Source organism: Podarcis liolepis, assembly GCF_965112155.1.
Source record: "Podarcis liolepis genome assembly, chromosome: 5".
NCBI classification, from domain to species: Eukaryota; Metazoa; Chordata; class Lepidosauria; order Squamata; family Lacertidae; genus Podarcis; species Podarcis liolepis.
The window spans coordinates 102543865-102571251 of record NC_139556.1 but is presented as its reverse complement, the minus strand read 5'-3'; the positions used below and the strand labels follow the sequence as shown (position 1 = coordinate 102571251).

Below are 27387 nucleotides of genomic sequence, written 5' to 3'. Positions count from 1 at the left end.
GCCGTTTAGGGCTTTCAAGGTCAACACCAACACTTTGAATTGTGCTCGGAAACATACTGGGAGCCAATGTAGGTCTTTCAAGACTGGTGTTATGTGGTCTTGGCAGCTGCTCCCAGTCCCCAGTCTAGCTGCCACATTATGGTTAGTTGTAGTTTCCGGGTCACCTTCAAAGGTGGCCCCACGTAGAGCGCATTGCCATAGTCCAAGCAGGAGATAACTAGAGCATGAACCACTCTGGTCCTAGAGAACTTTGAATTTTATTTAGGCAATAACTCTTGGAGTGCAGCTCCCGGCTCTGCTGAACCATCGAAGGCCTCCTCCAGCTGCCACCCAGGAGGGAAGAGACACAGGCTCCATCTCCTGCCTTTGTTGTGTTGTGTTGTGTTTTGTGTGTGTGGTTGTGGAAGACAACCAGCTGAGACTCCCCATCATGATTTCCCTTCTCCATGGTTCCCAAGATCAAATATTCTCCATAAGTTTTGTGGCGAACCATGAGCGTTTTCTTTAATCTCTCAGGACAGCCCCTGAGACTTGCTTCCTTGGACCACCTTGAAGACAGAATAAAACCCAAACAAAGATTGCAATGCCAGGTATTTCTCTCTCTCCCCCCCCCCCCATTCTTCTTTTTCTAATTTTTGTGTTGCACCACAACTCCTGGAGCCACATTATGATGCAAGTGGCGGGTGTCCTGCAAAACACTCCACACGCAAGGAGCTTGGAACATCTGTTCTCAAGATGCGGAGCACTGTTCAGCTACGGAAGCTGCTTCAGCAAGAGGCAGCGAGACCCATGCAAACGGATGGCTGTGAAAGACGACTGGACAAATTCACGGAAGAGAAGGCGACCAAGGGATCGTGGCCGCAATGGCTCACTCAGCCTCAACATTTGGAGGCAGCAATGCTTCTGGGTACCAGTGGCTGGAAACCACAAGAGGGGAGAAGATGCTTGCTGGTTTCCTACAGGCATATGGTGACAGGATAGAACCACAAAATCATAGAGTTCAGCCCGGACACTGAGGTCCAGCTCTGAGGGCCTTCTGGCGGTTCCCTCACTGTGAGAAGCAAGGTTACAGGGAACCAGGCAGAGGGCCTTCTCGGTGGTGGCGCCTGCCCTGTGGAACGCCCTCCCATCAGATGTCAAGGAAATAAGCAATTATCCGACTTTTAAAAGACATCTGAAGGCAGCCCTGTTTAGGGAAGTTTTTAATGTTTGATGTTTTATTCTGTTTTTATTCTGTTTGGGAGCCGCCCACAGTGGCTGGGGAAACCCAGCCAAATGGGCGGGGTATTTATTATTATTATTATTATTATTATTATTATTATTATTATTATTATTAGCCTAAATCACTCTCCATTCCACCAATATTGACAAAGCTGAACCGTTAGGTAGAAAAAGCCTCTCCCTATTATTATTATTATTATTATTATTATTATTATTATTATTATTATTGAGTTGAAAGGGACCCCCGAGCTCCTGCAATGGCGGAATCTTAACTCTCAACTACCCTGATTTAGCAGGGCTTTTCTTATCTTCTGATGCCAGTTCTCATTTTATTGGCAGGCATTCCACATACACAAAGCATGTTCTTTGCAGGAGCAGGTGAGAACTACGAAGACACCTGCAGGGTCCTATCCATCTGCCTCAGCATCTTCTGTCCAACGGGGCCCCTGAGATGCTTCCAGGAGGCTCCTTCTCAGGCAACAAACCCCTGCCTTTCGTTTTCCCCCCTGCATGCGGCATTTATGTGGTTTGATTCAGAGGTTGAGGCTAACGCCCACGGATGGATTTGTCTTCGGTGAATTTGCCAAGTTGCGTCTTAAAACCTCCTAAAGCGTTGCCTCACCTTGGGGCAGCAAATCCCATCAATTAATTCTGCTCTGCAGGCAAAAGACAGGACAACGCCAGGATCTAATTCTGTGTGCCAAAGCCGACCAGGCTGGCAGGTGAACCTGACTTCAGCACAGGTGATGGGCCCGCATCCTGCACCGTACCTGAGGCCAGCCAGGTGGCTTAGGGAGCCGGGGGCAGCCTGCGCCGCACACCAGGTGAATTCCCAACTCCCTCAACCCTTCCTCATAAGGCTTGGTTGCTGCTGTTAGGATCGTCCTATGCTCATGTAGGACCCTGGCAGAGACACATGCCCGACTGGCAAGTTCTTTCCCTCCTGGTCTGTCGTTCGGGAGCTTCAAAAGCTTTCTTCTGCCCGAACATCACAGCGACCGATGCCAACAGACATCGGCACACTTAGGGATCTGCAGAGCCTTCGCAGCTTGCGTAACAGACCTCAGCAACTCAGCATTTTGGCTAATCTACTTTATTTACATATAATACACTCGGAGCATTCTGACTTAGCTCCTTCCTCTTTCTCATCAGACAGCAAATAGAGAAAGAACAAAGGACAATAGTCCCACTTCATGGAACACAGTAACATAAACATCCTGTCTCTGTCACGTCCCGCTCTGTGGAGTCAAAACATACACCGTCATGGGATAGACAACAATCCCATGACTGCAGTCATGGAGCAGGAATTTTAACAGCCGGACCCTTTGCTTGGCTGAATTGTTGCCTTCCCTCCCAGGACTGTTGTCCTAAGTCAGGCATGTCCAAAGTCCGGCCTGGGGGCCATTTGTGGCCCGGGGCCCGGTTTAAATAGGCCCCACAGGCAATTTGGAAAAAAAATCAATCTGTTGCGGCTCCTGAGCACCTGCCTGCTGTTCTGCTGGCTCTCCCCTGGAGCCAACACTCTGCCAAGGAAGGTTAGTGGCAGGCTGGGCAGGCTGTGATTGGTGCGTCTCCGGTGGTGGCACTTTGTGATTGGAACCCTTTGTTCACCTCTCACTCCCACCCATCGTTTCCGCTATTCCAAAAGGCATTTCTTAAGGATTGTGAGACCCTAAAAAAAGCTCAACAATCAACAACTTTGGGGGAACAATCCTAAAACATGGTCAAGAACTTCAATCCTAAAAAAAGGAAAAAGGTCAACAACTTTGGGGGAACAATCAAATAGTCAGGCAAAATGTGGAGGAAATTTAAGGACTATTTGAATAAATATTGTAATATAAAAAATTAGAAATTACTGGAAAGAAACAAATAGGCCTAGGATTAAACTAAGTTATAATTAAATAAATGGGATTTAGAATGTTAAGAAAAGTGAATAAGATGGACTATAATTGGAAATTGTTTTAGTTTAATAATGATATTGGAAAGCTGTTACTTTTAATTACAAGGAAACTCAGAAGGGAGGGATTTGAGGAAGTCAACCAAGATGTTTAAAAGGTTGGATTTGTGAAGAATTAAGTTTGTTGTTATTGTTTATCTGTTTATTGTTCCTTTTTTCTTTCTTTTTTCTGTTTTTGTGTATCATTTTGCTTTGTGGTTTGTGTTATCATTGTGGAAAATCTAATAAAAAATTATTTTTTTAAAAAAAATGTCAGGCAAAATGGTCGGCCCTCACGCATATTCACTTCATCAAATCTGGCCCTCTTTGGAAAAAGTTTGGGCACCCCTGTCCTAAGTGACGTTGTGTTATAAACACAGCCAATATGGAGAAGGAAGAAGGATAGCCAGCCACATATGACACGTTATGCTTTATTTGAACATGATGGAGTTTATCCAGCTCTTCCATCGCTCTAGAATAAGGAGCATCTCCAAGGACATAAGTCAGGAAAATACAGAGCTATTCTTGGAGAGAGAGAGAGAGAGAGAGACTCAATCAACAAGGACAAAGCATTGGTCGTTCCCCCAAACACCAGTTTCTTTTTCCATTTGCGACATGTAAGATTTCAGTGGTTAAAATAATGAAGGAGTTCAAGAGAAAATACGACGTTGCAGGAAGCAAAACTTCAAAGCTGAGGAAACTGGCACCATCTGGAAAGAAGAGTCACAGGACACCGGCTCTGCTTGCAGAAGGCCCCAAGCTTCAGTCTCCAGCATCGAACCAAAAGAGACAGTTCAGAGTTGGAAGATTCAGGGATGCTCTGTGTGCCCACGTAAAGCAGCTTTAAGGAGGGCGTGAGCTGCGATTCCTGCACTGCAGGGGGTTGGACTAGATGACCAGGTGGGTTCCCCCTTCCAACGCTACAATTCTGTGATTCTAAGGAGAGGAGAGGGGAAGCGGAGAATGAGAACAGGGCTGAGAGCCAGAGAGAGAGAGAGGCTGTCGAAAGAGATGAGGTCAGAAGGCAAGGCAGATTCCTAACATTCCACATGGTGTCTGTCATGGTCGTAAGCTGTTTACCCGATAGACAGGACTTGCTGCGGGGGCAGTTTCTCTCTCCCCCCCCCCCCAACTTGGATCACTTTAAAAGATGATGAGGCAAATTCGTGGGGGAGGAGAGAGCTCCTTACCTTTCCTGCCCCGCCCTGGCCACAGTGATCCACGCAACGGTCACCTCCAGGCTTGACTACTGTAATTTGCTCTACGTGGGGCTGCCCTTGAAGCTGTTCCAGAAACTCCAGCGGGTGCAGAATGCTGCAGTGAGGCTCCTCACGGGGTCTCTGCCATGGGAGCATATTCACCCAGTGCTTTACCGGTTGCACTGGCTCCTGGTGGAGTATCGGGTCAGGTTCAAGGTGCTGGTCTTGACCTTTAAAGCCCTTTGTGGCCTAGGACCCTCGTATTTATGGGGCCACCTCTCCTGGTCTGCCCCTTCATGGACCTTAAGGTCCATGAATAATCATAGTTTAGTGGTCCTGGCCCCTTAGGAAGTCAGACTATCCTCCACCAGGGCCAGGGCCTTCTCAGTGATGGCTCCGACCTGGTGGAATGCTCTGTCCCATGAGACCAGGGCCCTGCAGGATTTAACTTCCTTTTGCGGGGCCTGTAAGACAGAGCTATTCCACCTGGCTTTCAGCTTGAACTTAGCCTGATCTTTTATTCCCCTTCCTTCCCTCCCTCTCCCCTTTTTATGAAGATCACCTGCTCTGGGATCCCACAGCTAATTCTCCCCTGGTCTCCTCGCTGGCCCAAATAGGACTAATTTAGCCAGCTAGCCCTGGTGATCATCTAATGTTTATTGGATGGATTCCCCCCCCCCATTGATTTTTGAATTCTGAATTTATCGTTATTCACGTTTTATACTGTATCTTATGCTGTTTTTTGTTGCATCAATTAAGTGTTTTAAATTTGCTGTTAGCTGCCCTGAGACCGGTTTTCTGAACCGAGAAGGGCGGGGTATAAATAATTATTTATTTTTTATTTATTTACTGGTCTTGATGGCTGGGCTTCCACAGTTGGAGGCAGGGATGGTTCTGGGTACCAGATGCTGCAAACGCAGGAGGAGAAAGGGCTCTTGGGTCCACATCTGGTTGTTCCCTGGGAGAAGGCAATGCTGGACTCAAGGAGCTCTTGGCCTGACCCACTAGGCTCCTCTTAATGCAATTACCTGCAATTGCTGCTCAGAAGCATTTTTGGGTGGCTCCACATGAGAAAATCCCCACCAGCAGGACCCAGACGGGGAGAACTTTAGGAAGGAAATGCCAGCCAGGAGGTTGCGCTTGGATCGTAATGATGGGGAAGGATCATAGCTGTCAATGTTTTCCCTTTTTTAAGGGAAATTCCCTTATTCCGAATAGGATTCCTCGCAAGAAAAGGGAAAAGTTGACAGCTATGGGAAGGATGCTAACTTGAGCAGAGGTCCTGAGCTGACCTGAGATGGGGGACCAGTAACCAGGTGAAAAGGGGTTGTGTGTGTGGAAATAAGAAGCTTTGCTCATTAATGTTGCTCCAGAGTCAACAACACCACCTTGCTATTTTGCTGCACTGCATTCTAATAGCCCTATTAAACTCCCAAAAGTCATTTTTTTTTAAAAAAAAAGTGGCATGCAAATGAAATTGTTATATACATATAAACAAACAAGCAGACAAACAGACAAAAAAACCACTTTCTGTTCCCTTATTCAGGAGAGCAGAGCGTCAGCTGGAAGGAAGTGTGGTCTAGTGGGCAGATCCTGCTATAACGAGAACTGGAGGCATGTTTCTTTTGTTTGGTTTTAGGAGGCCTGTTTCTGAACTGCAAAGTCCCTGGGAGTGGCGGTGGGACTGGCGGAAGTGCCTTTGGCAGTGGGAGATGTTCTGCGGAGGGCGTCCACCAGGGCGGGCAAACCTGTAGGGGGGGAAGTCATGGGGGGGGGGGAGAGAAAAGAAACCCATAAGAGGAGCCTTGTAGCTGGATCAATGAGCTCCCGAACAGCTTGAACAGCTCTTCCTGGAAGTCACAGGAGGCGAGAAGAGGGGGTCAACCAAGACGTCCCCATTGTAAAGCCCCCAAGCTGGACATGCGCACAGCCTCCTCCCAGTTAGAGCTTTTCAAGCTGGAATAAGGAGGTTTGAGGGCCCCTCTTGGCTGTTTTCTTTTTAGCTTCTTGTGGGTGTGCCCTGCAATATAGAAGCCCTGTTAGAATTCCTGCTCCATGATTGCAGTCATGGGATTGTTGTCTATCCCATGACGGTGTATGTTTTGACTCCACAGAGTGGGAAGTGACGGAGACAGGATGTTTGTGTAACTGTGTTCCGTGAAGTAGGACTATTGTCCTTTGTTCTTTTTCTCTTTGCTGTCGGATGCTAGAGAGAGAAGGAGCCATGTTGCAGTGCTCCGTGTGGGTTTAGATGTAAATAAAATAAAAGGTAAAGGGACCCCTGACCATTAGGTCCAGTCGTGGCCGACTCTGGGGTTGCGGCACTCATCTCACTTTATTGGCTGAGGGAGCCAGCGTACAGCTTCTGGGTCATGTGACCAGCATAACTAAGCCGCTTCTGGCGAATCAGAGCAGCGCACAGAAACGCCGTTTACCTTCCCGCCGGAGCGGTACCTATTTATCTACTTGCACTTTGATGTGCTTTTGAACTGCTAGGTTGGCAGGAGCTGGGACTGAGCAACGGGAGCTCACCCCATCGTGGGGATTCAAACCACCGACCATCTGATCGGCAAGTCCTAGGCTCTGTGGTTTAACCCACAGCTCCACCCGCATCCCAGTAAATAAAGTAGATTAGCCAAAATGCTAAGTTGCTGAGGTCTGTTACACAAGCTGCAAAGACTCTGCAGATCCCTAAGTGTGCTGGTGTCTGTTGGCATCGGTTGCTGTGATGTTCGGGCAGAAGAAAGCTTATGAAGCTCCTGAACAATCAACCAGGAGGGAGGGAACATGCCAGTCAGGTATGTGTCTCTGCCAGGGTCCTACTCAAGAGGAGGACGAGCTCCTGACCAGGCCATCTGTCATGGATGCTTTAGCTGAGAATCCCGCATCGCAGGGGGTTGGACTAGATGACCCTTGGGGTCCCCTCTACACTTCTATAATTCTATGAGTCTCCTCCCCAGGGCAAAGAAGGGGAGATGTGTGAGAGCCTCACCCCTTGTGATGCCCTATGCGCTAAAGCACCCTTTGCCCACCTGGAGAGTGCCAGGGTAGCAAAGGCTGCCCTACAGGAACGCGTGATATTTGCTACAACCATTCGCCCAAGTGCTCCCTGCATTCCTCACAGCAGGAAGAGGTGAAATGCTTAAGGTTTATAAAATGATGCCTGGCGTGGACATTGTTGTAGGCGCCATCCATGCAGGGCCATGGGGGCCCAGGCACCCACAAATTTTCAGTGAAGGGGCTGGGCGGCCCCCAAAGTTCTACGAGGCAGTGTGCACCCTCTGGAACAAGGCAGCACACCTGGTCATTGTCATGCACTTTGGAACTCCCTGCCTCTTGACGTCACGCCTAGGCCTGATATCAATACCCAGCTCCCCCAACTGTTCCTTGGTTTCTGTTTTTGGGGGACAGGAGGAGGGCTGGTGTGGAGGACTCCCTGGTCCTGAATGGGGTCACTGTGCCCTTGAAGGACCAGGTGTGCAGCCTGGGAGTCATTTTGGACTCACAGCTGTCCATGGAGGCGCAGGTCAATTCTGTGTCCAGGGCAGCTGTCTACCAGCTCCAACTGGTACGCAGGATGAGACCCTCCCTGCCCGCGGACTGTCTCGCCAGAGTGGTGCATGCTCTGGTTATCTCCCTCTTGGACTACTGCAATGTGCTCCATGTGGGGCTACCTTTGAAGGTGACCCAGAAACTGCAATTAATTCAGAATGCGGCAGCTAGACTGGTGACTGGGAGTGGCTGCCAAGACCACATAACTTGAAACACCTACATTGGCTCCCAGTACATTTCCGAGCACAATTCAAAGTGTTGGTCCTGACCTTTAAAGCCCTAAACGGCCTCAGCCCAGTATACCTGAAGGAGCGTCTCCACCTCCATCATTCTACCCAGACACTGAGGTCCAGCTCCAAGGGCTTTCTGGCGGTTCCCTCCCTGCGAGAAGCCAAGTTACAGGGAACCAGGCAGAGGGCCTTCTCTGTAGTCGCACCCGCCCTGTGTCATGCCTTCCCACCAGATGTCTAAGAGAACAACAACTACCAGACTTTTAGAAGACATCTGAAGGCAGCCCTGTTTAGGGAAGCTTTTAATGTTTGATGCATTACTGTATTTTAATATTTTCTTGGAAGCTGCCCAGAGTGGCTGGGGAAGCCCAGCCAGATGGGCGGGGTATACCGGTAAATAATAAATTATTATTATTATTATTATTATTATTATTATTATTATTATTATTATTATTATTGGCTTCTAGATCCTTGATCATCTTGGTCACCCTCCCCTTCATGCTCCCCAGCTTGTCAATAGCCTTCTGAATTGGGACAGAATTGGGCCAGAGGCGGATATGGGGCAGTGTGACCGTCTCACTTGTAATGGGCTCTGATCTGAGAGGGGGCTCTTGGGGGGGGTGAATTTTGGTGTCACAAAGGGTGTCTCTGAAATCTGAAAGCCCCAAATCCGCCACTGACTGCACCCAGCACTCCAGGTGTGGTCTGACCAAGACAGACTAGAGTGATGCGATGACTTCCCTTGATCTGGACACTAGACTTCTGTGGATGCAGCCTAGAATCGCATGAGGTTTTTTTGCCGCCGCATCACGCTGTTGGCTCATTTGAAGGAGGTGGGGAAGAAACCGATACACAGAATAATTTCCAACCCCCTGGAAGCTGCCTATCTGTTGGAAGCCGCCCAGAGTGGCTGGGGCAATCCAGGGATGATAATAATAATAATAATAATAATAATAATAATAATAATAAGCTGCAGCCAAGCAACAGGCCCTGCAAGTCCGCTTTTATCTTACCCACGTCTGCTAACCTCTGGTGTTGCTCAGACGGTTCACTCCGATCCGGTCAAGGGGGATTCCAAACCGTCTCTTTGGAATTTCCACAACTTTCCTGTGGAATGAGATGCAATTAATTGGGATATCCCAATGCCCCTTTGTTGCATAATCTCCATCCTAACTGCCCCCAAAGTGGTGCCCTCCAGATATTTACCCACCAGCCCCAGCCAAAACAGTCAGGGGCTGAGACGACTCTTCTGCAAGGAAGTTCTGTGTGCAGATGCTTATAAAATTATTCATGGCCTGGGGGAAGAGAATAGAGGGTGGTTTTCTCCCTCATGGTACTAGAAGGAGTGAACACCCAGCGAAGCTGAATGTTGGAAGGTTTAGGGCAGAGAAGAGAAAGCCCTTCTTTACTCAGAGCATATCTGAACCCTGGAACTCACTTCTGCAGGAAGCAATGATGGCCAGTAACCTAGATATCCCTCCCAGCCATGAATTTGTTCTTTTCAAACTATGGATGGCTCCGAGCCAGCCTGGTTCTTCCCTGCCTCTACAGCTGGAAGCAGTGATGATTCTGAATCCCAGATGGTGGAAACCACAGAAGGGGAGAGTGTTGGTCTTGTGTTCGAATCCTGATTGCAGGTTTCTCATTTGGGGCCCCGGCTGGCCCCTGTGAGAATAGGAGGCTAGACTAGGTGGGCCGTGGGTCTGATCCACCAGCCTCTTCTTGCGGCCTTATACACATTAGAACTAGTGCAATGAGTGCTAGGATCCAGCATGCGCAAGACCTCTGTTTCTTTTGCAGGGCTCTACAAGAACCAAAGTATCACAAAGTGTTCCAATTGGAATTGGAACGCATTTGCGACTGTCACTTTCATGGGGTTTCCACAGAGCAAAGCTCATTGGCAGAGCACTTTTGGTGGGGACGTGCTCCCTCTTGTGGCCATCTCAAGCTATAGCAAGGCTCAATCTTCACTGCATGCTTGTGAAACATACAGGTAAAGGGACCCCTGACCATTAGGTCCAGTTGTGACCGACTCTGGGGTTGTGGCGCTCATCTCACTTTATTGGCTGAGGGAGCCGGCGTACAGCTTCCGGATCATGTGGCCAGCAGGACTGAGCCGCTTCTGGCGAACCAGAGCAGTGCATGGAAACGCCGTTTACCTTCCCACGGGAGTGGTACCTATTTATCTACTTGCACTTTGAAGTGCTTTCGAATTGCTAGGTTGGCAGGAGCAGGGACCGAGCAACCGGAGCTCACCCCGTCGCGGGGATTCAAAACGCCGACCTTCTGATGGGCAAGCCCTAGGCTCTATGGTTTAACCCACAGCGCCACCTGCATCCCTTTGTGTAACATGGACCACTTAGAATCATAGAATCATAGAATCATAGAATCCTAGAGTTGGAAGAGACCACAAGGGCCATCGAGTCCAACCCCCTGCCAAGCAGGAAACACCATCAGAGCACTCCTGACATATGGTTGTCAAGCCTCTGCTTAAAGACCTCCAAAGTAGGAGACTCCACCACACTCCTTGGCAGCAAATTCCACTGTCAAACAGCTCTTACTGTCAGGAAGTTCTTCCTAATGTTTAGGTGGAATCTTCTTTCTTGTAGTTTGGATCCATTGCTCCGTGTCCGCTTCTCTGGAGCAGCAGAAAACAACCTTTCTCCCTTCTCTATGTGACATCCTTTTATATATTTGAACATGGCTATCATATCACCCCTTAACCTCCTCTTCTCCAGGCTAAACATGCCCAGTTCCCTTAGCCGTTCCTCATAAGGCATCGTTTCCAGGCCTTTGACCATTTTGGTTGCCCTCCTCTGGACACTTCTAAATGCCATCTCCAACTCCTCAAAAGATTCCATCAACTGGGTCTCCGAAAACTTTTACACAACATTTGGGAAGACAGGCAAACTAATGCCAGTGTACTGGAAGAAGCAAAGATCACCTGTGTCGAAGCACTGATTCTTCAACACCAACTTCGTTGGACTGGTCATGTTGTGTGGATGCCTGATGATAGTCTTCCAAAGCAACTACTCTATTCCGAACTTAAAAATGGAAAGCGTAATGCTGGTGGTCAACAAAAGAGGCTGAAAGATCTCAAGGCAAAGCTAAAAAAATGCAGTATAAACACCAACAATTGGGAAACACTGGCCTGCGAGCGCTCCAGTTGGAGAACAGCCTTGACCAAAGGCACCACGGGCTTTGAAGATGCTTGAACTCAGGACGCAAGGGAGACACGTGCTAAGAGGAAGGCACGCTTGGCAAACCCTCACCGTGATCAACTCCTACCCGGGAACCTATGTCCCCACTGTGGAAGGACGTGAGGATCCAGAATTGGCCTCCACAGTCACTTACAGACTCACTGTTAAAACCGTGTTTCTGGAAGACAATCTTACTCGGCTATGAGGGATCGCCAAAGAAGAAGAACAGCAAGACTCAGTCTGGCTTATTGGGGCTGACGAGATCCGTAGTTCCTAAACAGCCGGAGGGCACCAGGTTGGGGAAGGCCGATGGAAAGCTTTCTGTTTCCTTTGACGAATGGCTGCCTCCATTTGTATTTTGAGTATGACACAAATTAATTTACGTACGGTGCAGAAGTGTGCGGTGCATATTATTGCAAATTTGTTTCAGCATTGCAAGCCCCCTTCTGCTTGTCCCCCGCCTGGAAGACACGGGTCTGAGCTCCTTCCCACTAGTCCCATGCTTCCTAGGCACAGTGGCTTTGCCTTTGCCCTGCTTCTCCTCCCACCCACCAAAACCCGCTCTTTAGCGCTAAATTGGAACAAACAGCAGTCTGCGAAAAACATGATTGCCATTTGTTCCAATTCAGCACTAAACCATAGGGTTCCTGGGGGGAAGCAGCAGAGCAAATGGAGCTTTGGGTGAGTCCTTCATTGTACACACATTCTTGCTTACAAAACTACCAGCATCCATAAGGGAGTGCAATTTAAGCATGTTCTTCCTGCGCATAGAAAGCAACCTTTGGGTCTCTTCTGCAGTTCCATGACTCTGAGATCCAGTTCTTCCTCACAGCTCACCTCTGCTTGGCTTTCAGGTCCAGGGAGCCAGCCGAAAGCCTATCGAGAGGGGAGCCAAACCCCGAGAAACTCCGCTTCTTTTTCGTCTCGATGACATCATTTTCAAGGGACACCAGCTCGTCGAAGAGGAGAAGCTTTGCGACCAAGTCGGCAGCTGGCTTCTCCTGGCCAGACAGAGACAGGTGACCCTCACCCAGGGGAGAGGAAGGAGCCGAAGGCTGCTGCAAAGGAGAAAAGAATGATCTTCCAGCTATTATTTATGGATTACTATAATTATCAGTCAATGACAAACCTAGAGAGCATCTTAAAAAGCAGAGACATCACCTTGCCAACAAAGGTCCGTATAGTTAAAGCCATGGTTTTCCCAGTACTGATGTATGGAAGTGAGAGCTGGACCATAAAGAAGGCTGATTGCCAAAGAACGGATGCTTTTGAATTCTGGTGCTGGAGGAGACTCTGGAGAGTCCCATGGACTGCAAGAAGATCCAACCTCTCCATTCTGAAGGAAATCAGCCCTGAGTGCTCACTGGAAGGACAGATCCTGAAGCTGAGACTCCAAGACTTTGGCCACTTCCTGAGAAGAGAAGACTCCCTGGAAAAGACCCTGATGTTGGGAAAGATGGAGGGCACAAGGAGAAGGGGACGACAGAGGACGAGATGGTTGGACAGTGTTCTTGAAGCTACCAGCATGAGTTTGACCAAACTGCGGGAGGCAGTGGAAGATAGGAGGGCCTGGCATGCTCTGGTCCAGGGGGTCACGAAGAGGCGGACACGACTAAACGACTAAACAACAACAACATCATAAATAGAATGAAGCACCAGGGCCAGATGGACTTTCGACAATTTATTATAAAAAGTTCCAGGATGCTCTTCTTGAACTACTTAAGGACACCATGAATAGAATTTTGGTGACTGGAGTAATTCCCGGGTCATTTATTACCCTGATCCCTAAGCAAGATGGTGACTTAACAAAGACAAAAAAAATTACAGACCTATTTCTTTACTGAACTGTGATCATAAACTATTTGCTATAATTATAGCTAACAGACTAAAAAAGACACTGACTGAATCAGTCCACAGAGACCAAGTCGGGTTCTCACCAGGCTGATAAATGAAGGACAATATAAGAAATGTAATTAACCTAATAGAGTATTTGGAAGTGAGAAATGAAAAACAGGCCACATTAATATTTTTAGATGTGGAGAAAGCCTTGGTCATTTTTGATTAAGGTGTTAGAGAAAATGGACATAGGTAATTCTTTCCTGGCTAGAATTAAAGTGATCTATAGTGATCAATCCGCAAATACTTTAATAAATAAAAGGGTTGTGTGGACCTGAGCTGTATTTGGGTTTAGTTGAGTAAAGAGTTTACTTCACTGGCATCGGAGACTTATGACTTCAGTGCTGACCTGGCACCACCTGAGCTACTGACAACTTTCTCCTCTTCCGGGAATTTGCCTGTTCCTCTTTTAAAGCCACTTTTAATTGTCCTTGCCTCTAGCATAGAGGAAAAAGGAGGATTGATGGCAGTAAAACTCTTCTTATGGTCTTTTCAAACTGCTTTTAAGAGCATTTAAAAAGAGAGACAGAGATTTTAACTCTGACCGCTCGAGGGCGCTTTGAAATAAGAAATCCCAGCCTAGGAGAACGTCTTCAGTGCAGAAATCTGGGCTTGCCAGAAACAATTGGGCCTTTTTTGAGATCACCACTTACCTCTTGCAATGCCGCTACCTGGAAAGTTGTCCTGGATTGCCACTGGAAGAGGGTGATAGCCAAGACAAGGTACCCAGCCGCTCGCTGGCAACGCAGCATCTGCAAAAGAAAGCAGCGCCACAGTCCTTTGCCCGGTCCAGTCCCACACAGCTGGGTGCCCACTCCAAGCAGGGGGAAGTTCAAGGTATTTATTGACTCGGGTATTATCAGCTACACTTGCACGGTGTTGCAGGAATTTATGTATAGGTTGGGGGGTGGGTTGCCTCTCCAGCAGATATCATGCACACGCAGCCCACTACCAAAATCAGCACAATCGCTTTTGTGACTTTTGTGCTTTATTCCCCACAAAACACTTCATCTCAGTTTCTTCCTATCTATTCAAAGGGCCTCTGCTGCACGATACCAAATGTCACAATTCACTGATAAACGTATCTATGTACTGGCTCACTGGGGAAACTTCAGAAATTCATATAGACAGGTGAGCTCAGCTCCTCAGCAGCCCCTCTGCCTGAGTGATAATTCCTGGCCTCCTGATACCTGAGTGCCAGACAGGTAGCCATTCCAGAAATAAGAAACCCAGATGAAGACAAAAGGGTGGGATTAACTTGGCTGGGAAACAGGGAAATGTAAAGATCTCTTTTGTTCCACTTGATGGGTGTTTGGTGGAGGACAAGGGGAACCATGGGGCAGGGTCCAGGATGCTCAGATTACTGCCACCAGACCTCCCCTTTCGTGATGTAACCATGATGTATGAGTGATGTAGTTGGGGGGGGGGTGTAACATGGCGGTTAGTAGCTAATAGAAGTTTCGGTTTTCTTTTGTTCTGGGCTTCCATCTTGTTCCACCTGGTGGCAGGTGGGAGTCCTGTCACGACCTGTTCAATAAAGACCAAGCCTACTGGCTGCTGTTTTGCTCAGGTATTCCTGGCTGGGGTCCTTGGTTTTTTTTTTGTCCAAAGGAGTCCTCAGATTTCTCCGTTAACAGTGGCAACCATCGAAAGAAGAAAGTGCCATATTTTAAAACGCAAAGCCAATAAAATGGAAATTTCTCCTTTCGGGTGGAGGAAGCGGGGAAATAAACTAATAATATGGTAAACCAGAAACGGTAACAGAAGAAGCAGAGATTATAACTTTAGAAAATCCAAGCTGCTCAAAATGCCTGGGTGAATAAAAATGGCCTTCAGCTGGCATCAAAGAGACGAGCTTTGCAGAAATTAAAGAGGAGAAAGGAGAGAGCAACTAAAGGTTAGGAAGAACTTTCTGGCGGTAAGGGACCCCCTGGAAGGTGGTGAACTCTCCCTCATTGGTGGGGCTTAAGCAGAGGTTGGGTGGCCATCTGTCATGGATGCTATAGCTGAGATCCCTGCATTGCTAGATGACTCTTGGAGTTCCCTTCCAACTCTACAATTCGATGATACTATGAAAATTCCTGGGTGAAGGTCCTGGGATTCTTCAGCAGAGGAAGCCATGGAGAAAGAGGTTTCTCTCTGCTGATAAAAGCTTTAGATAAAGTAAAGGTAAAGGACCCCTAACCATTAGGTCCAGTCGTGACCGACTCTGGGGTTGTGGCGCTCATCTCGCTTTACTGGTCGAGGGAGCCGGCGTACAGCTTCCAGGTCATGTGGCCAGCATGACTAAGCCGCTTCTGGCGAACCAGAGCAGCGCACGGAAACGCCGTTTACCTTCCTGCCGGAGCAGTACCTATTTATTTACTTGCACTTTGATGTGCTTTCGAACTGCTAGGTGGGCAGGAGAGGGACCGAGCAACGGGAGCTCACCCCGTCGCGGGGATTCGAACCGCCAATCTTCCGATCGGCAAGCCCTAGGCTCTGTGGTTTAACCCACAGCACCCTCTGTAAATCTAGAACCCCACTGCTGTGTTTTAAATGTCACAAAACAACCATACACACTCAGAATATATTTGTAGATGCTAAGGGTAGCCCCAAACCACCCCTGTAGTTTCTCCATCCCATTCAGGGGGTAACAGAATATGGGGAGGGAGGATCTTGGAACTTCTCGGTCATGGTGTTCTGGCAGAACTCTTTTCGATGCTTATGGCCTCCTACAAACTTTGACCAGTGAGCCTCGGCTGGCGTCCCTGTCCTCTGGCCCATCTTGCAGAGGCTGATGGAGACCAGACTCAGGTTGTTCACATACCCACAATGGCTGCGTTCTGTCCCCACAGTTGGGGGCGGCAATGCTTCTGAATTTCAGTTGCTGGAGACAGGGCTGGATTGAGGTTTGATGGGGCCCTCAGCTCCTGAAGGTCATGGGGCCCTTTTTATGTCCAGCTGTCCTTTGTCCACAACAAATGGTTGCTGTTTTTTGTGTTGAATGTATGCTGTATGGTTATTTATGGACCTCATAGGTATTTCAAGCCATTTGCACGTAACAAAATACGTATTTTATCAAAGTAACTGTTGAACTGAATTACAATTAAGAATAAGTATATACCAGTCCATGCAGAATGTAGGCACCCTATATATAGAAAGGAGCAAACCAGTGATACAGTGGTGACCCGCAAGACGAATGCCTCGCAAGACGGAAAACCCGCTAGACGAAAGAGTTTTCCGTTTTGGAGGTGCTTCGCAAAACGAATTTCCTATGGGCTTGCTTTGCAAGGCGACAATGTCTTGCGAGTTCCTGCTGGCCCCCTCCTTTTTCTAAGCCGCTAAGCCGCTTATCAGCTGATCCGATCAGCAGATAAGCCGCTAAAAGCCTCTAAAAGCCTCTAAAAGCCGCTAATCCGTCAATGGGCTTGCTTCGCAAGACGAAAAAACCGCTAGACGAAGAGAATCACAGAACGGATTCTTTTCGTCTTGCGAGGCACCACTGTATTTGAGTGAGCAGGCTACCAGGCGGGGCCCAGGACTTACATCATAGGAGCCTACACAACAGAAAACACTCAAAAAATATGTGTTTTATCCAAGTAATTGTTGATCTGAAATACAATTAAGAAGAAGTATACTCCCCCCCCCCCAAGCTATATAGCTTATACGTAAATCCGGCACTGGCTAGAAACCAGAGGAGAGTGTTCCTCTCGTGCTTGGATCCTGCTTGTGGGTTTCTCACAGCAATCTTTGTCACAGTGAGAGCAGGTTCACAGAATCATGGCGCTGGAAGGGACCCCCGAGGGCCATCTAGTCCAGCCCCCTGCAATGCAGGAATCTCAGCTCAAGCGTCCCTGACAGACGGCAACCCGACCTCTGCTTAAAAAGCTCCAAGGAAGGAGAGCCCACCACCTCCCGAGGAAGTCTGTTGAATGGCTCTTACCGTCAGAAAATCTTTAGTCTTAATCTCCCTTTTGGTAATGCAGTACTGGATCTGCCATGGGCCTCATCCTGCAGGCTCTTCTGATGTCCTTCTTTGCCTTCCTCTACGGCCCCTGGCGAAAGGGCAAATCTCAGCAACAGAGTATATCTGCTTTGCACTCCTGTGCCGCAGGGGCTGGGGCTGGGCTGGATGATCTCCGGGAGGGTCCCTTCCAACTCTACAATTCTATGATTCTGTGAATCCCTGACAGATCTCCCAGTGAGGCTGGGAGCTCAGATAAGTGCAGGTTGGCCTGACGGTCTGACTCAGTATAAGATGGCATCTTGTGCCCTTTGAATTTTTATGCAGGTTTCTGCGCCGCCAAACTGGGAAACTGCAGCCTATCGCTGCGCAAGGAACCCACATCCTGATTATCTGCCTACGGAAGTGGGGGCGGGGGACGTAAAAATAAATGGCAAGGTTAAACACACACTTTTTTTTTCTTCACGGTGAAACATCTGTGCTGCTGTTCATTCATCCCGGCGAGCTAAAAATAAGCCCCTGTACGCTAATCAAAATAAACAGAGAGGTCCAGAAGTGCAAAAAGGCATCTTGACTTCAACACAATTCAGGTAACTCTGGGAGTGGAAGAGGTGGGAAAGGTCAATGGCCCAGCTCTGCTTACAGGTTGCCTGGGGTCTTCAGCCTTGCCCTGCAACTAGCTGGTTGCACACATAATAATAATAATAATAATAATAATAATAATAATAATAATAATAAAATTTATTATTTCTACCCTGCCCATCTGGTTGGGTTTCCCCAGCCACTCTGGGTGGCTTCCAACAAAAGATTAAAAATGCATTAAAAGATCATTAAAAGCTTCCCTAAACAGGGCTGCCTTCAGATGTAATAATAATAATAATAATAATAATAATAATAATAATAATAATAATAATAAATTGTTGAACTATGGAACTCCCTGCTTCAGGAGAGATGGCAGCAATGAGTAGCAACTGCTGGAAATCCTGCAAATTATTGTCAGTCTGACCTTGTAGTCTTATAGTCCGGGGTCAGCTGCACACAAGGTTCAAATCATCCACTGTTAGATCTATATCTCACCTCTTCTCCAAAGAGCACAAGGCGGCTTAGACATTCCTGCCCTTCTCTCTTTTATCCTTACAATAACCCTGTGAAGTAAGCTAGGCTGAGAGATAGTGACTGGGCCAAAATCACCCACTGGACTTTGTGGCTCAGTGGATGATTTGAACCCTGTTCTCTCAGGTCCTAGTCCAGCCCTCTAACCACTAGGCAACACTGGTTGACCAAAGGGTACTCTATGCAGGTCCAGGTGTGCTAAACTGACACACAGTCCTATCCGGTATCTAGGACTTTCCCCACTGAAATCAGCTCTCCGACAGCACTAGACTTCTAGAATTAGGAAGGCTGCTTTTGCCAGGTTGCACCAGAAGTGGGCAGCAAGTCTTTTCCTTGACATCATTATTATGGGATGGTTCATCCTCATTTTGAGAACAAAGCTGATCCAAAATGAATGAGGCAACATCACATTGTTACAGGAAAGTGTCATGCTTTGAAAGGTTTTAAAGCAGAGGTTGGGTGGCCATCTGACGGGGTCTTTTAGCTGAGATTCCCGCATTCCAGGGGGTTGGACTAGATGCCCCTTGGCTTCCCCTTCCAACTTGATGGTTTTATGATTCTATAAAATATCCGACACGGAAGTTGGAGCAAGCTTGTATTCTGCTGCTCCACAGGGGAAGGCCCCAGGGGAAGGATCTAGGAGTCTTGGTTGACCACAAACTTGACATGAGCCAACAGTGTGACGCGACAGCTAAAAAAGCCAATGCAATTCTGGGCTGCATCAATAGGAGTATAGCATCTAGATCAAGGGAAGTAATAGTGCCACTGTATTCTGCTCTGGTCAGACCTCACCTGGAGTACTGTGTCCAGTTCTGGGCACCACAGTTCAAGAAGGACACTGACAAACTGGAACGTGTCCAGAGGAGGGCAACCAAAATGGTCAAAGGCCTGGAAACGATGCCTTATGAGGAACGGCTAAGGGAGCTGGGCATGTTTAGCCTGGAGAAGAGGAGGTTAAGGGGTGATATGATAGCCATGTTCAAATATAGAAAAGGATGTCACATAGAGGAGGGAGAAAGGTTGTTTTCTGCTGCTCCAGAGAAGCGGACACGGAGCAATGGATCCAAACTACAAGAAAGAAGATTCCACCTAAACATTAGGAAGAACTTCCTGACAGTAAGAGCTGTTTGATAGTGGAATTTGCTGCCAAGGAGTGTGGTGGAGTCTCCTACTTTGGAGGTCTTTAAGCAGAGGCTTGACAACCATATGTCAGGAGTGCTCTGATGGTGTTTCCTGCTTGGCAGGGGGTTGGACTCGATGGCCCTGGTGGTCTCTTCCAACTCTATGATTCTATGATTCTATGATTTATTGCATTTCAATGACAACCAAGGAAAGTAGAATTTGCTTTCTGAAAATAAAAGACACCTGACATTGGAACAGGCTCCCTCTGAAAGTGATGGACTCTCCTTCCTTGGAAGTTTTTGAACAGAGGTTGGGTGGCCATCTGTCATGGATGCTTTAGCTGAGATTCCTGCCTTGCAGGGGGTTGGACTAGATGACCCTTGGGGTCCCTTCCAGCCCAATGGTTCTATGATTCTAAGACCAACCTGGGCCCATTCAATCACCACAAGCTGAAGCTACACCTCTCTCCTCTTCCGAAGAAGAACCAGGGGAAGCCAAGCTGGGTTTCTTCTTCTTTGGCCAGGTGTAAAAGAGAAGCTGCAGAGAGATTCCTTCCTCCTTTCCTTCTACAGTGGTGCCTCGCAAGACGAAAAGAATCCGTTCCGCGAGTCTCTTTGTCTTGCGGTTTTTTTGTCTTGCGAAGCAAGCCCATTAGCGGCTTAGCGGATTAGCGCTATTAGCAGCTTAGCGGGCTTAGCGGATCAGCTGATAAACGGTTTAGCGGCTTAGCGGATCAGCTGATAAGCGGCTTAGCAGATCAGCTGTTAAGCGGCTTAGCGGCTTAGGATCAGCTGATTAGCGGCTTGGGAAAAAAAAGGGGGGGGAAACCGCAGGAACTCGCAAGACATTTTCGTCTTGCGAAGCAAGCCCATAGGAAATTTGTTTTGCGAAGCACCTCCAAAACGGAAAACCCTTTCGTCTAGCGGGTTTTCCGTCTTGCGAGGCATTCGTCTTGTGGGGCACCACTGTATTGGGAAAAGCGCTCACACTGTGCTCACATTACAGCCGTACCTTGGTTTTCGAACAGCTCAGTTCTCGGACGTTTTGGCTCCCGAATGCCGCAAACCCGGAAGTGAGTGTTCCAGTTTGAAAACTATTTTTGGAAGCCGAGCGTCCGGCGGGGCTTCCATGGCCTCCGATTGGCTGCAGGAGCTTCCTGCAGCCAATGGGAAGTCGCGCTTTGGTTTTCAAACGTTTTGGAAGTCGAATGGACTTCCGGAACTGATTCCGTTCGACTTCCGAGGTACCACTGTACTGCTTTATAGTGCTGTGAAGTTGTTGCTTTCCTTGGTATTATTTTTATTATGATTCATTGCATTTACATCCTACCCTATCCCCCAAGAAAATCCAGGGTGTACTTGGTTGGAGTGTCGGACTAGGACTAAGGGGACCCGGGTTCAAATCTCTTCTTGGCCCTGAAGCCCTGAAGGGTGTCCTTGGGCCAGTCACTGCCTCTCAGCCTCAGTTTCCTCACAGGGTTTTTGTGTAGGATAAACGAGGAAGGGGAGAACTGTTAAGCCACCTTGAGCTCCTTGGAGAAATTAACAGGATACAAATGTAATAATCATAATCATAATCATAATTCACATCTGCTTCATGGGCATGTAATGAACTTAGAATTGAACTATCAGCCCCCACTGAATTTCCATCCACTTTATTGAACTCGAGGGTTGGTAGGTGTTAATGACAGGAACTCTGAGATGGCAAGAATTTCAGCATTTTGGTAACTTCTGAAAATCCTGGTTTATCTCAAAAAAAGGAGTTGGCTGGTTGCTGTAGCAAAAGCCAACAGAGAAGGAAAAATAACCGCTATGTTGACGTGAAAAGGGCAATTTTGCTCTTATATCCCGGGAGAAAGATGAGCCACAAGTAGTTTGCTATTTTATTTTATTTTTTAAAAAATAACGCTTTGATCCTGAGGGCTTACGAGAAAAGACATCTTGCAGAACGCAAGCGGCTGATGCCGCCAGATAATGGGCACCATCAATCATTTACTTAAACCCTGTGTCAGGATGTCCGAGACTTGAGAAAACACACTTCCTTTCGTTAACACTGGAAATGAGCCAAAACAACCTGAGGTGGTTGTTTTTCTTAGAAGCTGTGACTTTTGGGCAATTTTCCAGCAGCTCTGGGAAAAAAAGTTCCCTTTCTTTCTTTCTTTTTGTTAGAATCGCCTTTCCTTGTCCTTGGCGATATCGCTGTGTGGCCAACCCTAACTGGCTAGGTCATGCCATGAATCCTGACAGGTTGGGATCATTCAGGTGGTTAATCCAGAAAGGAATAAGATGGGAATGAAACGATAGGAACATAACAAAAGCCTGCTTGGATCAGGCCAATGGCCCATGGAGTCCAGCGCTCTCTTCTCACAGCGGCCGACCAGATTCCCCAGTGAGAAACCCGAAAGCAGGATTCGAACACAAGAGCAATGCTCTTCCTTCGCATCCTGGCTAGTAGCTGTAATAAACGAAAATCTGCCCTTATTCCCTTATGTGGGACACAAGAGCCCTTTTAGAGTCCTTTGCAGGTTCTCCATTGGTCGGAGAAAAGAACAGAGGCCAAGCAGAGAATACTGAGAAGCAAAGCGGCTCGTTGCAACAGGGTCCTCACTCCCCAAACACAGGAGGGAGGAGGAACCCAAAAGAATGGTGTGCAAGTCTTTATATAGACTTTTGAAATTGCCCACCTTGGAGTCCAGGACCACCCCCCCCCCCAGAAACATCATACTTACATCACAGAAAGGGCGGTCTACAACAGAAATCTGAGTGCATTGTTTACCTCCTGTCTGGCAGGTTACCTGTTAATGGTCACTTGATTGGATACCCTGGGGAGTCTGGCCAGTCTTTTGTAATGATAAATACTTAGTTCCTGAGCCAGGTGACAGGCTCACCCTATTCATACACAGACATACCCTTAAGACAGGATTTGTAAATGACAATGGGGAGCTTTTCCATTTTCCTTCGACCTTGCAGAGAAAACATTTGGTCAGTCTGGGAGCCAAAATGGTTCCAGGACTGCTTTCCTGTGCTGCTTCAGACATGTGGGTTATATATTTATGTACGTGTTTGCTTGGCACATTTATGAACATTTATTATATACAAATACTATATTATATTTTCACTTTATAAGACGCACCAGACCATAAGACGCACCTAGTTTTAGAGGAGGAAAACAAGAAAAAAAAACAGCAAAAGGGGTTCGCTGCACAGCAAAAGCAGCGATCCCTCTTGCTGTTCTGGCTTCTGGGATAGCTGCGCAGCCTGCATTCGCTCCATAAGACGCACACACATTTCCCCTTACTTATTAGGAGGGAAAAAGTGAGTCTTATAGAGCAAAAAATACAGTGTATAAGACCTCAATTTATTTATTTCATGGCCATCGATAGCCCACAGCTACTCCATGAATTGGCCCAATCCTCTTTTAAGGGCATCCAAGTTGGTCCTCCTGCCTGCAGGAGTGAGTTCCGCAGTTTAACTATGCACTATGCGAAGAAGTCCTTTCTTTTACCTGTTCTGCATCTTCCGACATTCAGCTTGGACGGCTGGCCGAGCCAACAGCAGCCAGAGATATCGAACAGGATCAGAAAGGGAAATATCATCGCACAAGGCTAAGTATTCAGGGGACGAAAATTCCTATTGGAACAAAAATAGCTAGGATCTACTCAAAAACCCGAATCTGGGTGTCAACACTTCAGGGCTCACACGAGGCTGTGGGCACATCTTGGCAAAAGTCCTCTGCTGAAACAGGGGTGGCGCAAGGTTATATTTGACTTTGCTTGCTTCCGTATTTATTTATACTATATTTAGCCATTGGCTCTTAAAATCAAGATTAGGTCCATTAAAGTGTGGCTGTGTTTAGGAGATTGTGGTGGTTGGATCAGAGGCCAAGAGAGAGAAGCAGCTGCTGCAGGGGTAAAAGGTGGCCAATACAGCAGGATTGGACCTAGAATCGTAGAACTGAAGGGTTCCCAGGGGTCATCTAGTCCAGCCCCCTGAACTGCAGGAATCCATTTGCTCCTTCTCCTCCCAGGCCACCCTCCAGTTTCAACAGCCTTATTGGGGTTCCCTTCAGACTTAAGGGTACACCCAGTGAAGCTGAATGCTGCAAGGTTCAAGGCAGAGAAAAGAAAGGATTTATTCATGAGGCAGAGTTCAGCTGTGGAACTCACTCCCACAGGAGATAGCGATGGCTGAGATGGTTTTAAAAGAGAATTAGACCATTTCCAGGGCTATCGATGGCTATGAGCCAGGGATGGCTACGCTCTGCCCTTTGCATGTGGAGGCAGAGATGCTTCTTAGTCCTGGTTTCTTGAGACCACTGGCCGGATCCTGCAGTCTCATGTTACATTCTCAAAAGTGCTGTTTCCCAAAGCTGCCATCTACACCCCCCTTTGAACAGAGATGACTTGTCCATTGTGCTCTAACAACCTTTGGAATGGACTACTGCAGGGGTCAGCAAACTTTTTCAGCAGGGAGCCGCTCCACCGTCCCTCAGACCTTGAGGGGGGGGGGGGCGAACTATATTTTGAAAAAAATATATGGACGAATTCCTCTGCCCCACAAATAACCCAGAGATGCATTTTAAATCAAAGCACACATTCTACTCATGTAAAAACACACTGATTCCCGGACTGTCCGCGGGCCGGATTGAGAAGCTGATTGGGCCAGATCCGGCCCCCGGGCCTTAGTTTGCCTACCCATGGGCTACTGCAACACAGTGGGGCTGCCCTTGAAGACAGTTCAGAACCTTCAGCTTGTCTAGCCTGCTAGCCAAGGGGACTTCCTGAAGTCATCTAACTCCCACTGACTGCCGGTTAATTTCTCAGACGAATTCAAGGTGCTCAAATTAGTGCTTAAATCTATACATAGGACTACAATAGGACTAATTTAGCCAGCTAGCCCTGGTGATCATCTAATGTTTATTGGATGGATTTCCCCCCTAAATTGATTTTGGAATTCTGAATTTATTGTTATTCACGTTTAATACTGTATTTTATGCTGGTTTTTGTTGCATCATTTATGTGTTTTAAATTTGTTGTTAGCCGCCCTGAGCCCAGTTTTCTGAAGTGGGAAGGGCGGGGTATAAATAAAAAATTATTATTATTATTATTATTATTATTATTATTATTATTATTATTATTATATTACTTGGGTCCTAAATACCTGCAAGGCTGACTCCTTTCCTACAGACCAGACCAGGTGTTAAGATTAGTGAGGGAAGCCTCCCTTGGTTGGTTCTCTTACCCTTGGCAGTTCAAGGAGAAGAGATCCGATAGCCATCTTCAAATATCCGAAGGGCTGGAAGATGAAGCAAGCCTGCTTTCTGCTCATGCTCCAGAGGGCAGGACCCGAACCGGTGGATTCAGATTGCAAGGAAGGAGATTCCAGCTAAACATAGGGAGTGCTTTCTGAGAGCACAATACAGTGGAATGGACCCCTTTGGAAAACAGTGGACTCTCCTTCCTTAGAGGTTGTTAAGCAGAGGTTGGCTGGCCACTTGTCATTGATGCTTTAGCTGAGATTACTGCATTGCAGTGGGTTGGACTAGATGACCCTCGGGGTCCCTTCCAACTCTGCAATTCTATGATTCTAAGAATAATGAGCAATGGACATGAGCAAAGACTGTCGCACTTGGGCTGAGTCTTTGTCTTGTTACTTTCATCCAGGTCTGTGTTCGAAACACCTGAGTCCAGGTGTCCATCCCTCCCTCCTGTTTTTTAGTGTGGGAACTTATTCTGAGCTAACTTTTCGAAGTCTGCTTTCTCCTCTGAAAGTTCCCTGGAGAATGAATCAAAGGGATGGGGATGACTTTATCTGCTAAGAAAATCCTCCTTTCCCTAAACGCTAAAGTCTCACTTCTTGTCCATTCTGCAAGCCGGAGAACACCATTATTTTTATTTTCAGGAGCACAGGAACCAAGTTGTTGAGTCAACTCTCTTCTCTGGCATGTTTCTTTAGAGGCATCATGTTGTGAAGTTATTTTATTATTTACGTATTGCATTTATATGCCGCCTTCTCCCCCAAAGAGCTCCAGGTGCTCTGTGTGGTACTTCTTCCCCTGTGAGGGAAGTTAGGCTGAGAGAAGGCGATGACTGGCCCAAAGACACAGTTGTGTTTCATGGCTGAGGTGGGAATCGAACCCTCGTCTCCAAGGTCTAACACTCTAACCACTACACCACACTGCCCACACTGCATTTTTAAAATCAGCTGAACAAAGGTGTTTAATAATAATAATAATAATAAATAAAAGTAATATGATCTGCCGTTCCCTGCATTCAGACACCTCTAAGAACAATGCAAACAGCCCATTCCAGAACACCATTTGACACGCTGGGATAATTTTGGTCCATGTCAGCCCCGTCTGAGAATTGCAGTGAGACACACAGTGTGCAGGTGGGGGAACCCCCTTTCCACCCTCTGCAGACTTTGCATATTCTTGCTGGTTCTGAGCAGAACTTTTCAAAAGCAGCAGTGCTAGGATGGAAGCAAAGGGTTGTAAGAAAAGCAAGAGACACAGAGAGAGATGGCCTCTGCTCACTCACCTTGACTGGAGGAGGCTTGGAAGATCAGTCCTTCAAATCTTCCAAATAAACCCCTGGTCCTTCCAAGCTGGTTCCTCTTCACTTATCTCTGATGTTCACTTTTCTCTCGGAGTTTTTATAGTCTCTGAAGGCGCTCCTGCACTCCAATCCCTGCCTCTGCTCACTCTTACATCATTTCTCAAGATTTTCCACTGCTCCTCGTCTCGAATCCCTCTCTCTCTCGGTCTCCCTCCCCTCTCCACATGCTCATTTCTCCTGTTTTATTTATTGCTCCGATCAGGGCAATTAGATTATCGAGAAATGAGACCTGGGTGGGCTGGATCAGATTGGGGTGTGTGTGTGCGTTTCTATCTCTTCCCGACAAAGCCCAGCTGGACGACTCTTCTGGGAATCTTGCAAGTTGGGTGAGGGCCACAAAAATTATCTTCCTTGTAATCCGGGTAGAAAAAAAGAGGCTTAAATCCCAAGAGAAAAAAGCAAGTGTTCTGAGCCCAGAGCTTTTGCAGGACAGAAGTTTATCAGATGGTGCACTGCATGGAGAAAGGGGATAGGGTAATGTTTTCCTTGTTCTCCCCTAACACTGGAACTTGTGCATCATTCAGTGAATCGGAAGGACGGAAGAGTCAGACCAGGTAAAAGACTTTTTCATGAAGTGCATAATTAAACTTTGGAACTCCCTCCTGAAGGAGACAGGATTGGCCCCAGTGCCAGATTTACATATAAGCTAAACAAGCTCTAGTTTAGGGCCCCACTCTCATGGGGGGTCCCCCCAAAAAATTAAAGGAAAAAAACCCCTGGATGTACATTTCCAAAATATAAGATAAAAAACCCCAAATAAAATAAAACCTACATACAGCAACGGTGTTTTGTGCTGCATAGGCTCCTATGATGTCAGTCATGGGCCCCGCCTGCTAGTCTGCTCCTGAAAATATCACTGGCTTGCTCATTTCTTTATCAATTACTTTGATGAAATACATGTTTTGCTATGTGCAAATGGCTTGAGATACCTATGAGGTCCATAAATGACCATATAGCATATATTCAACACAAAAAACAGTGACAATTTGTTGTTGACAAAGGACAGCTGGACATAGAAAGGGCCCCATTACCTTCAGGAGCTGAGGGCCTCATCAAACCAAAATCCGACCCCAACCTGGATGGCTTTAAAAGAGGATGAGACAAATTTATGGAGACGGAAAGGACCATTGATGGCTCCTAGCTAGCTATGATGGCTTAGCTCTGCCTCAACATCTTGGGGCAGCGATGCTTCTGAAAACCAGTTGCTGGAAAAGCTCAGGAGGCGGAAAGGTTCTTCTGCTCCAATCCTGCTTGCAGGTTTCCCATTGAGGCAGCTTGCTGACCACTGTGAGAACAGGATTAGACAAAGCCCCCTTTGGCCTGACCCAGCAGCCAGGCTCTTACGTTCTTACAGAA

The 27387-nt window shown here is 47.3% G+C and overlaps 1 protein-coding gene and 1 long non-coding RNA gene across 4 annotated transcripts in view; both read right to left on the bottom strand.

Moving 5' to 3' along the window:
- LOC310707467 overlaps positions 1–27387 on the bottom strand; it is a 138603-nt gene that overhangs the window by 61417 nt on the left and 49799 nt on the right. The window contains exon 1 of one of the 2 annotated variants that reach the window (XR_014526475.1): positions 16396–16450. The exons of the other annotated variant lie outside the window; for it this stretch is intronic. This is a non-coding gene — a long non-coding RNA (uncharacterized lncRNA). Of the gene's footprint in view, positions 1–16395; positions 16451–27387 lie in introns of those variants that run through there. 2 annotated transcript variants of the gene reach the window in all.
- On the bottom strand, positions 3573–26176 carry OSTN (osteocrin). 2 transcript variants are annotated; one of them, XM_083504638.1, is made up of 5 exons: positions 25954–26176; positions 13888–13986; positions 12176–12396; positions 9166–9245; positions 3573–6104 (listed from the first exon to the last, which is right to left on the bottom strand). In XM_083504638.1, the coding sequence occupies exons 2-5, from the start codon at positions 13984–13986 to the stop codon at positions 5992–5994; spliced, it is 513 nt and encodes a 170-aa protein (XP_083360764.1). In that variant the 5' UTR covers positions 25954–26176; the 3' UTR covers positions 3573–5991. The 2 variants fall into 2 exon arrangements, with proteins under 2 accessions (XP_083360764.1, XP_083360765.1); XM_083504639.1 differs by lacking the exon at positions 25954–26176 and adding an exon at positions 17160–17471.

Bases quoted from the DNA above. Each gene is read 5' to 3' on its own strand.
- OSTN (XM_083504638.1), bottom strand. From the start codon at position 13,986: ATGCTGCGTTGCCAGCGAGCGGCTGGGTACCTTGTCTTGGCTATCACC. The intron at 12,397-13,887 runs GTAAGTGGTGAT...TCTCCTTTGCAG, and splicing joins AGGTAGCGGCATTGCAAGAG to CAGCCTTCGGCTCCTTCCTC. The intron at 9,246-12,175 runs GTGAGCTGTGAG...CTCATTCCACAG, and splicing joins GACCTGAAAGCCAAGCAGAG to GAAAGTTGTGGAAATTCCAA.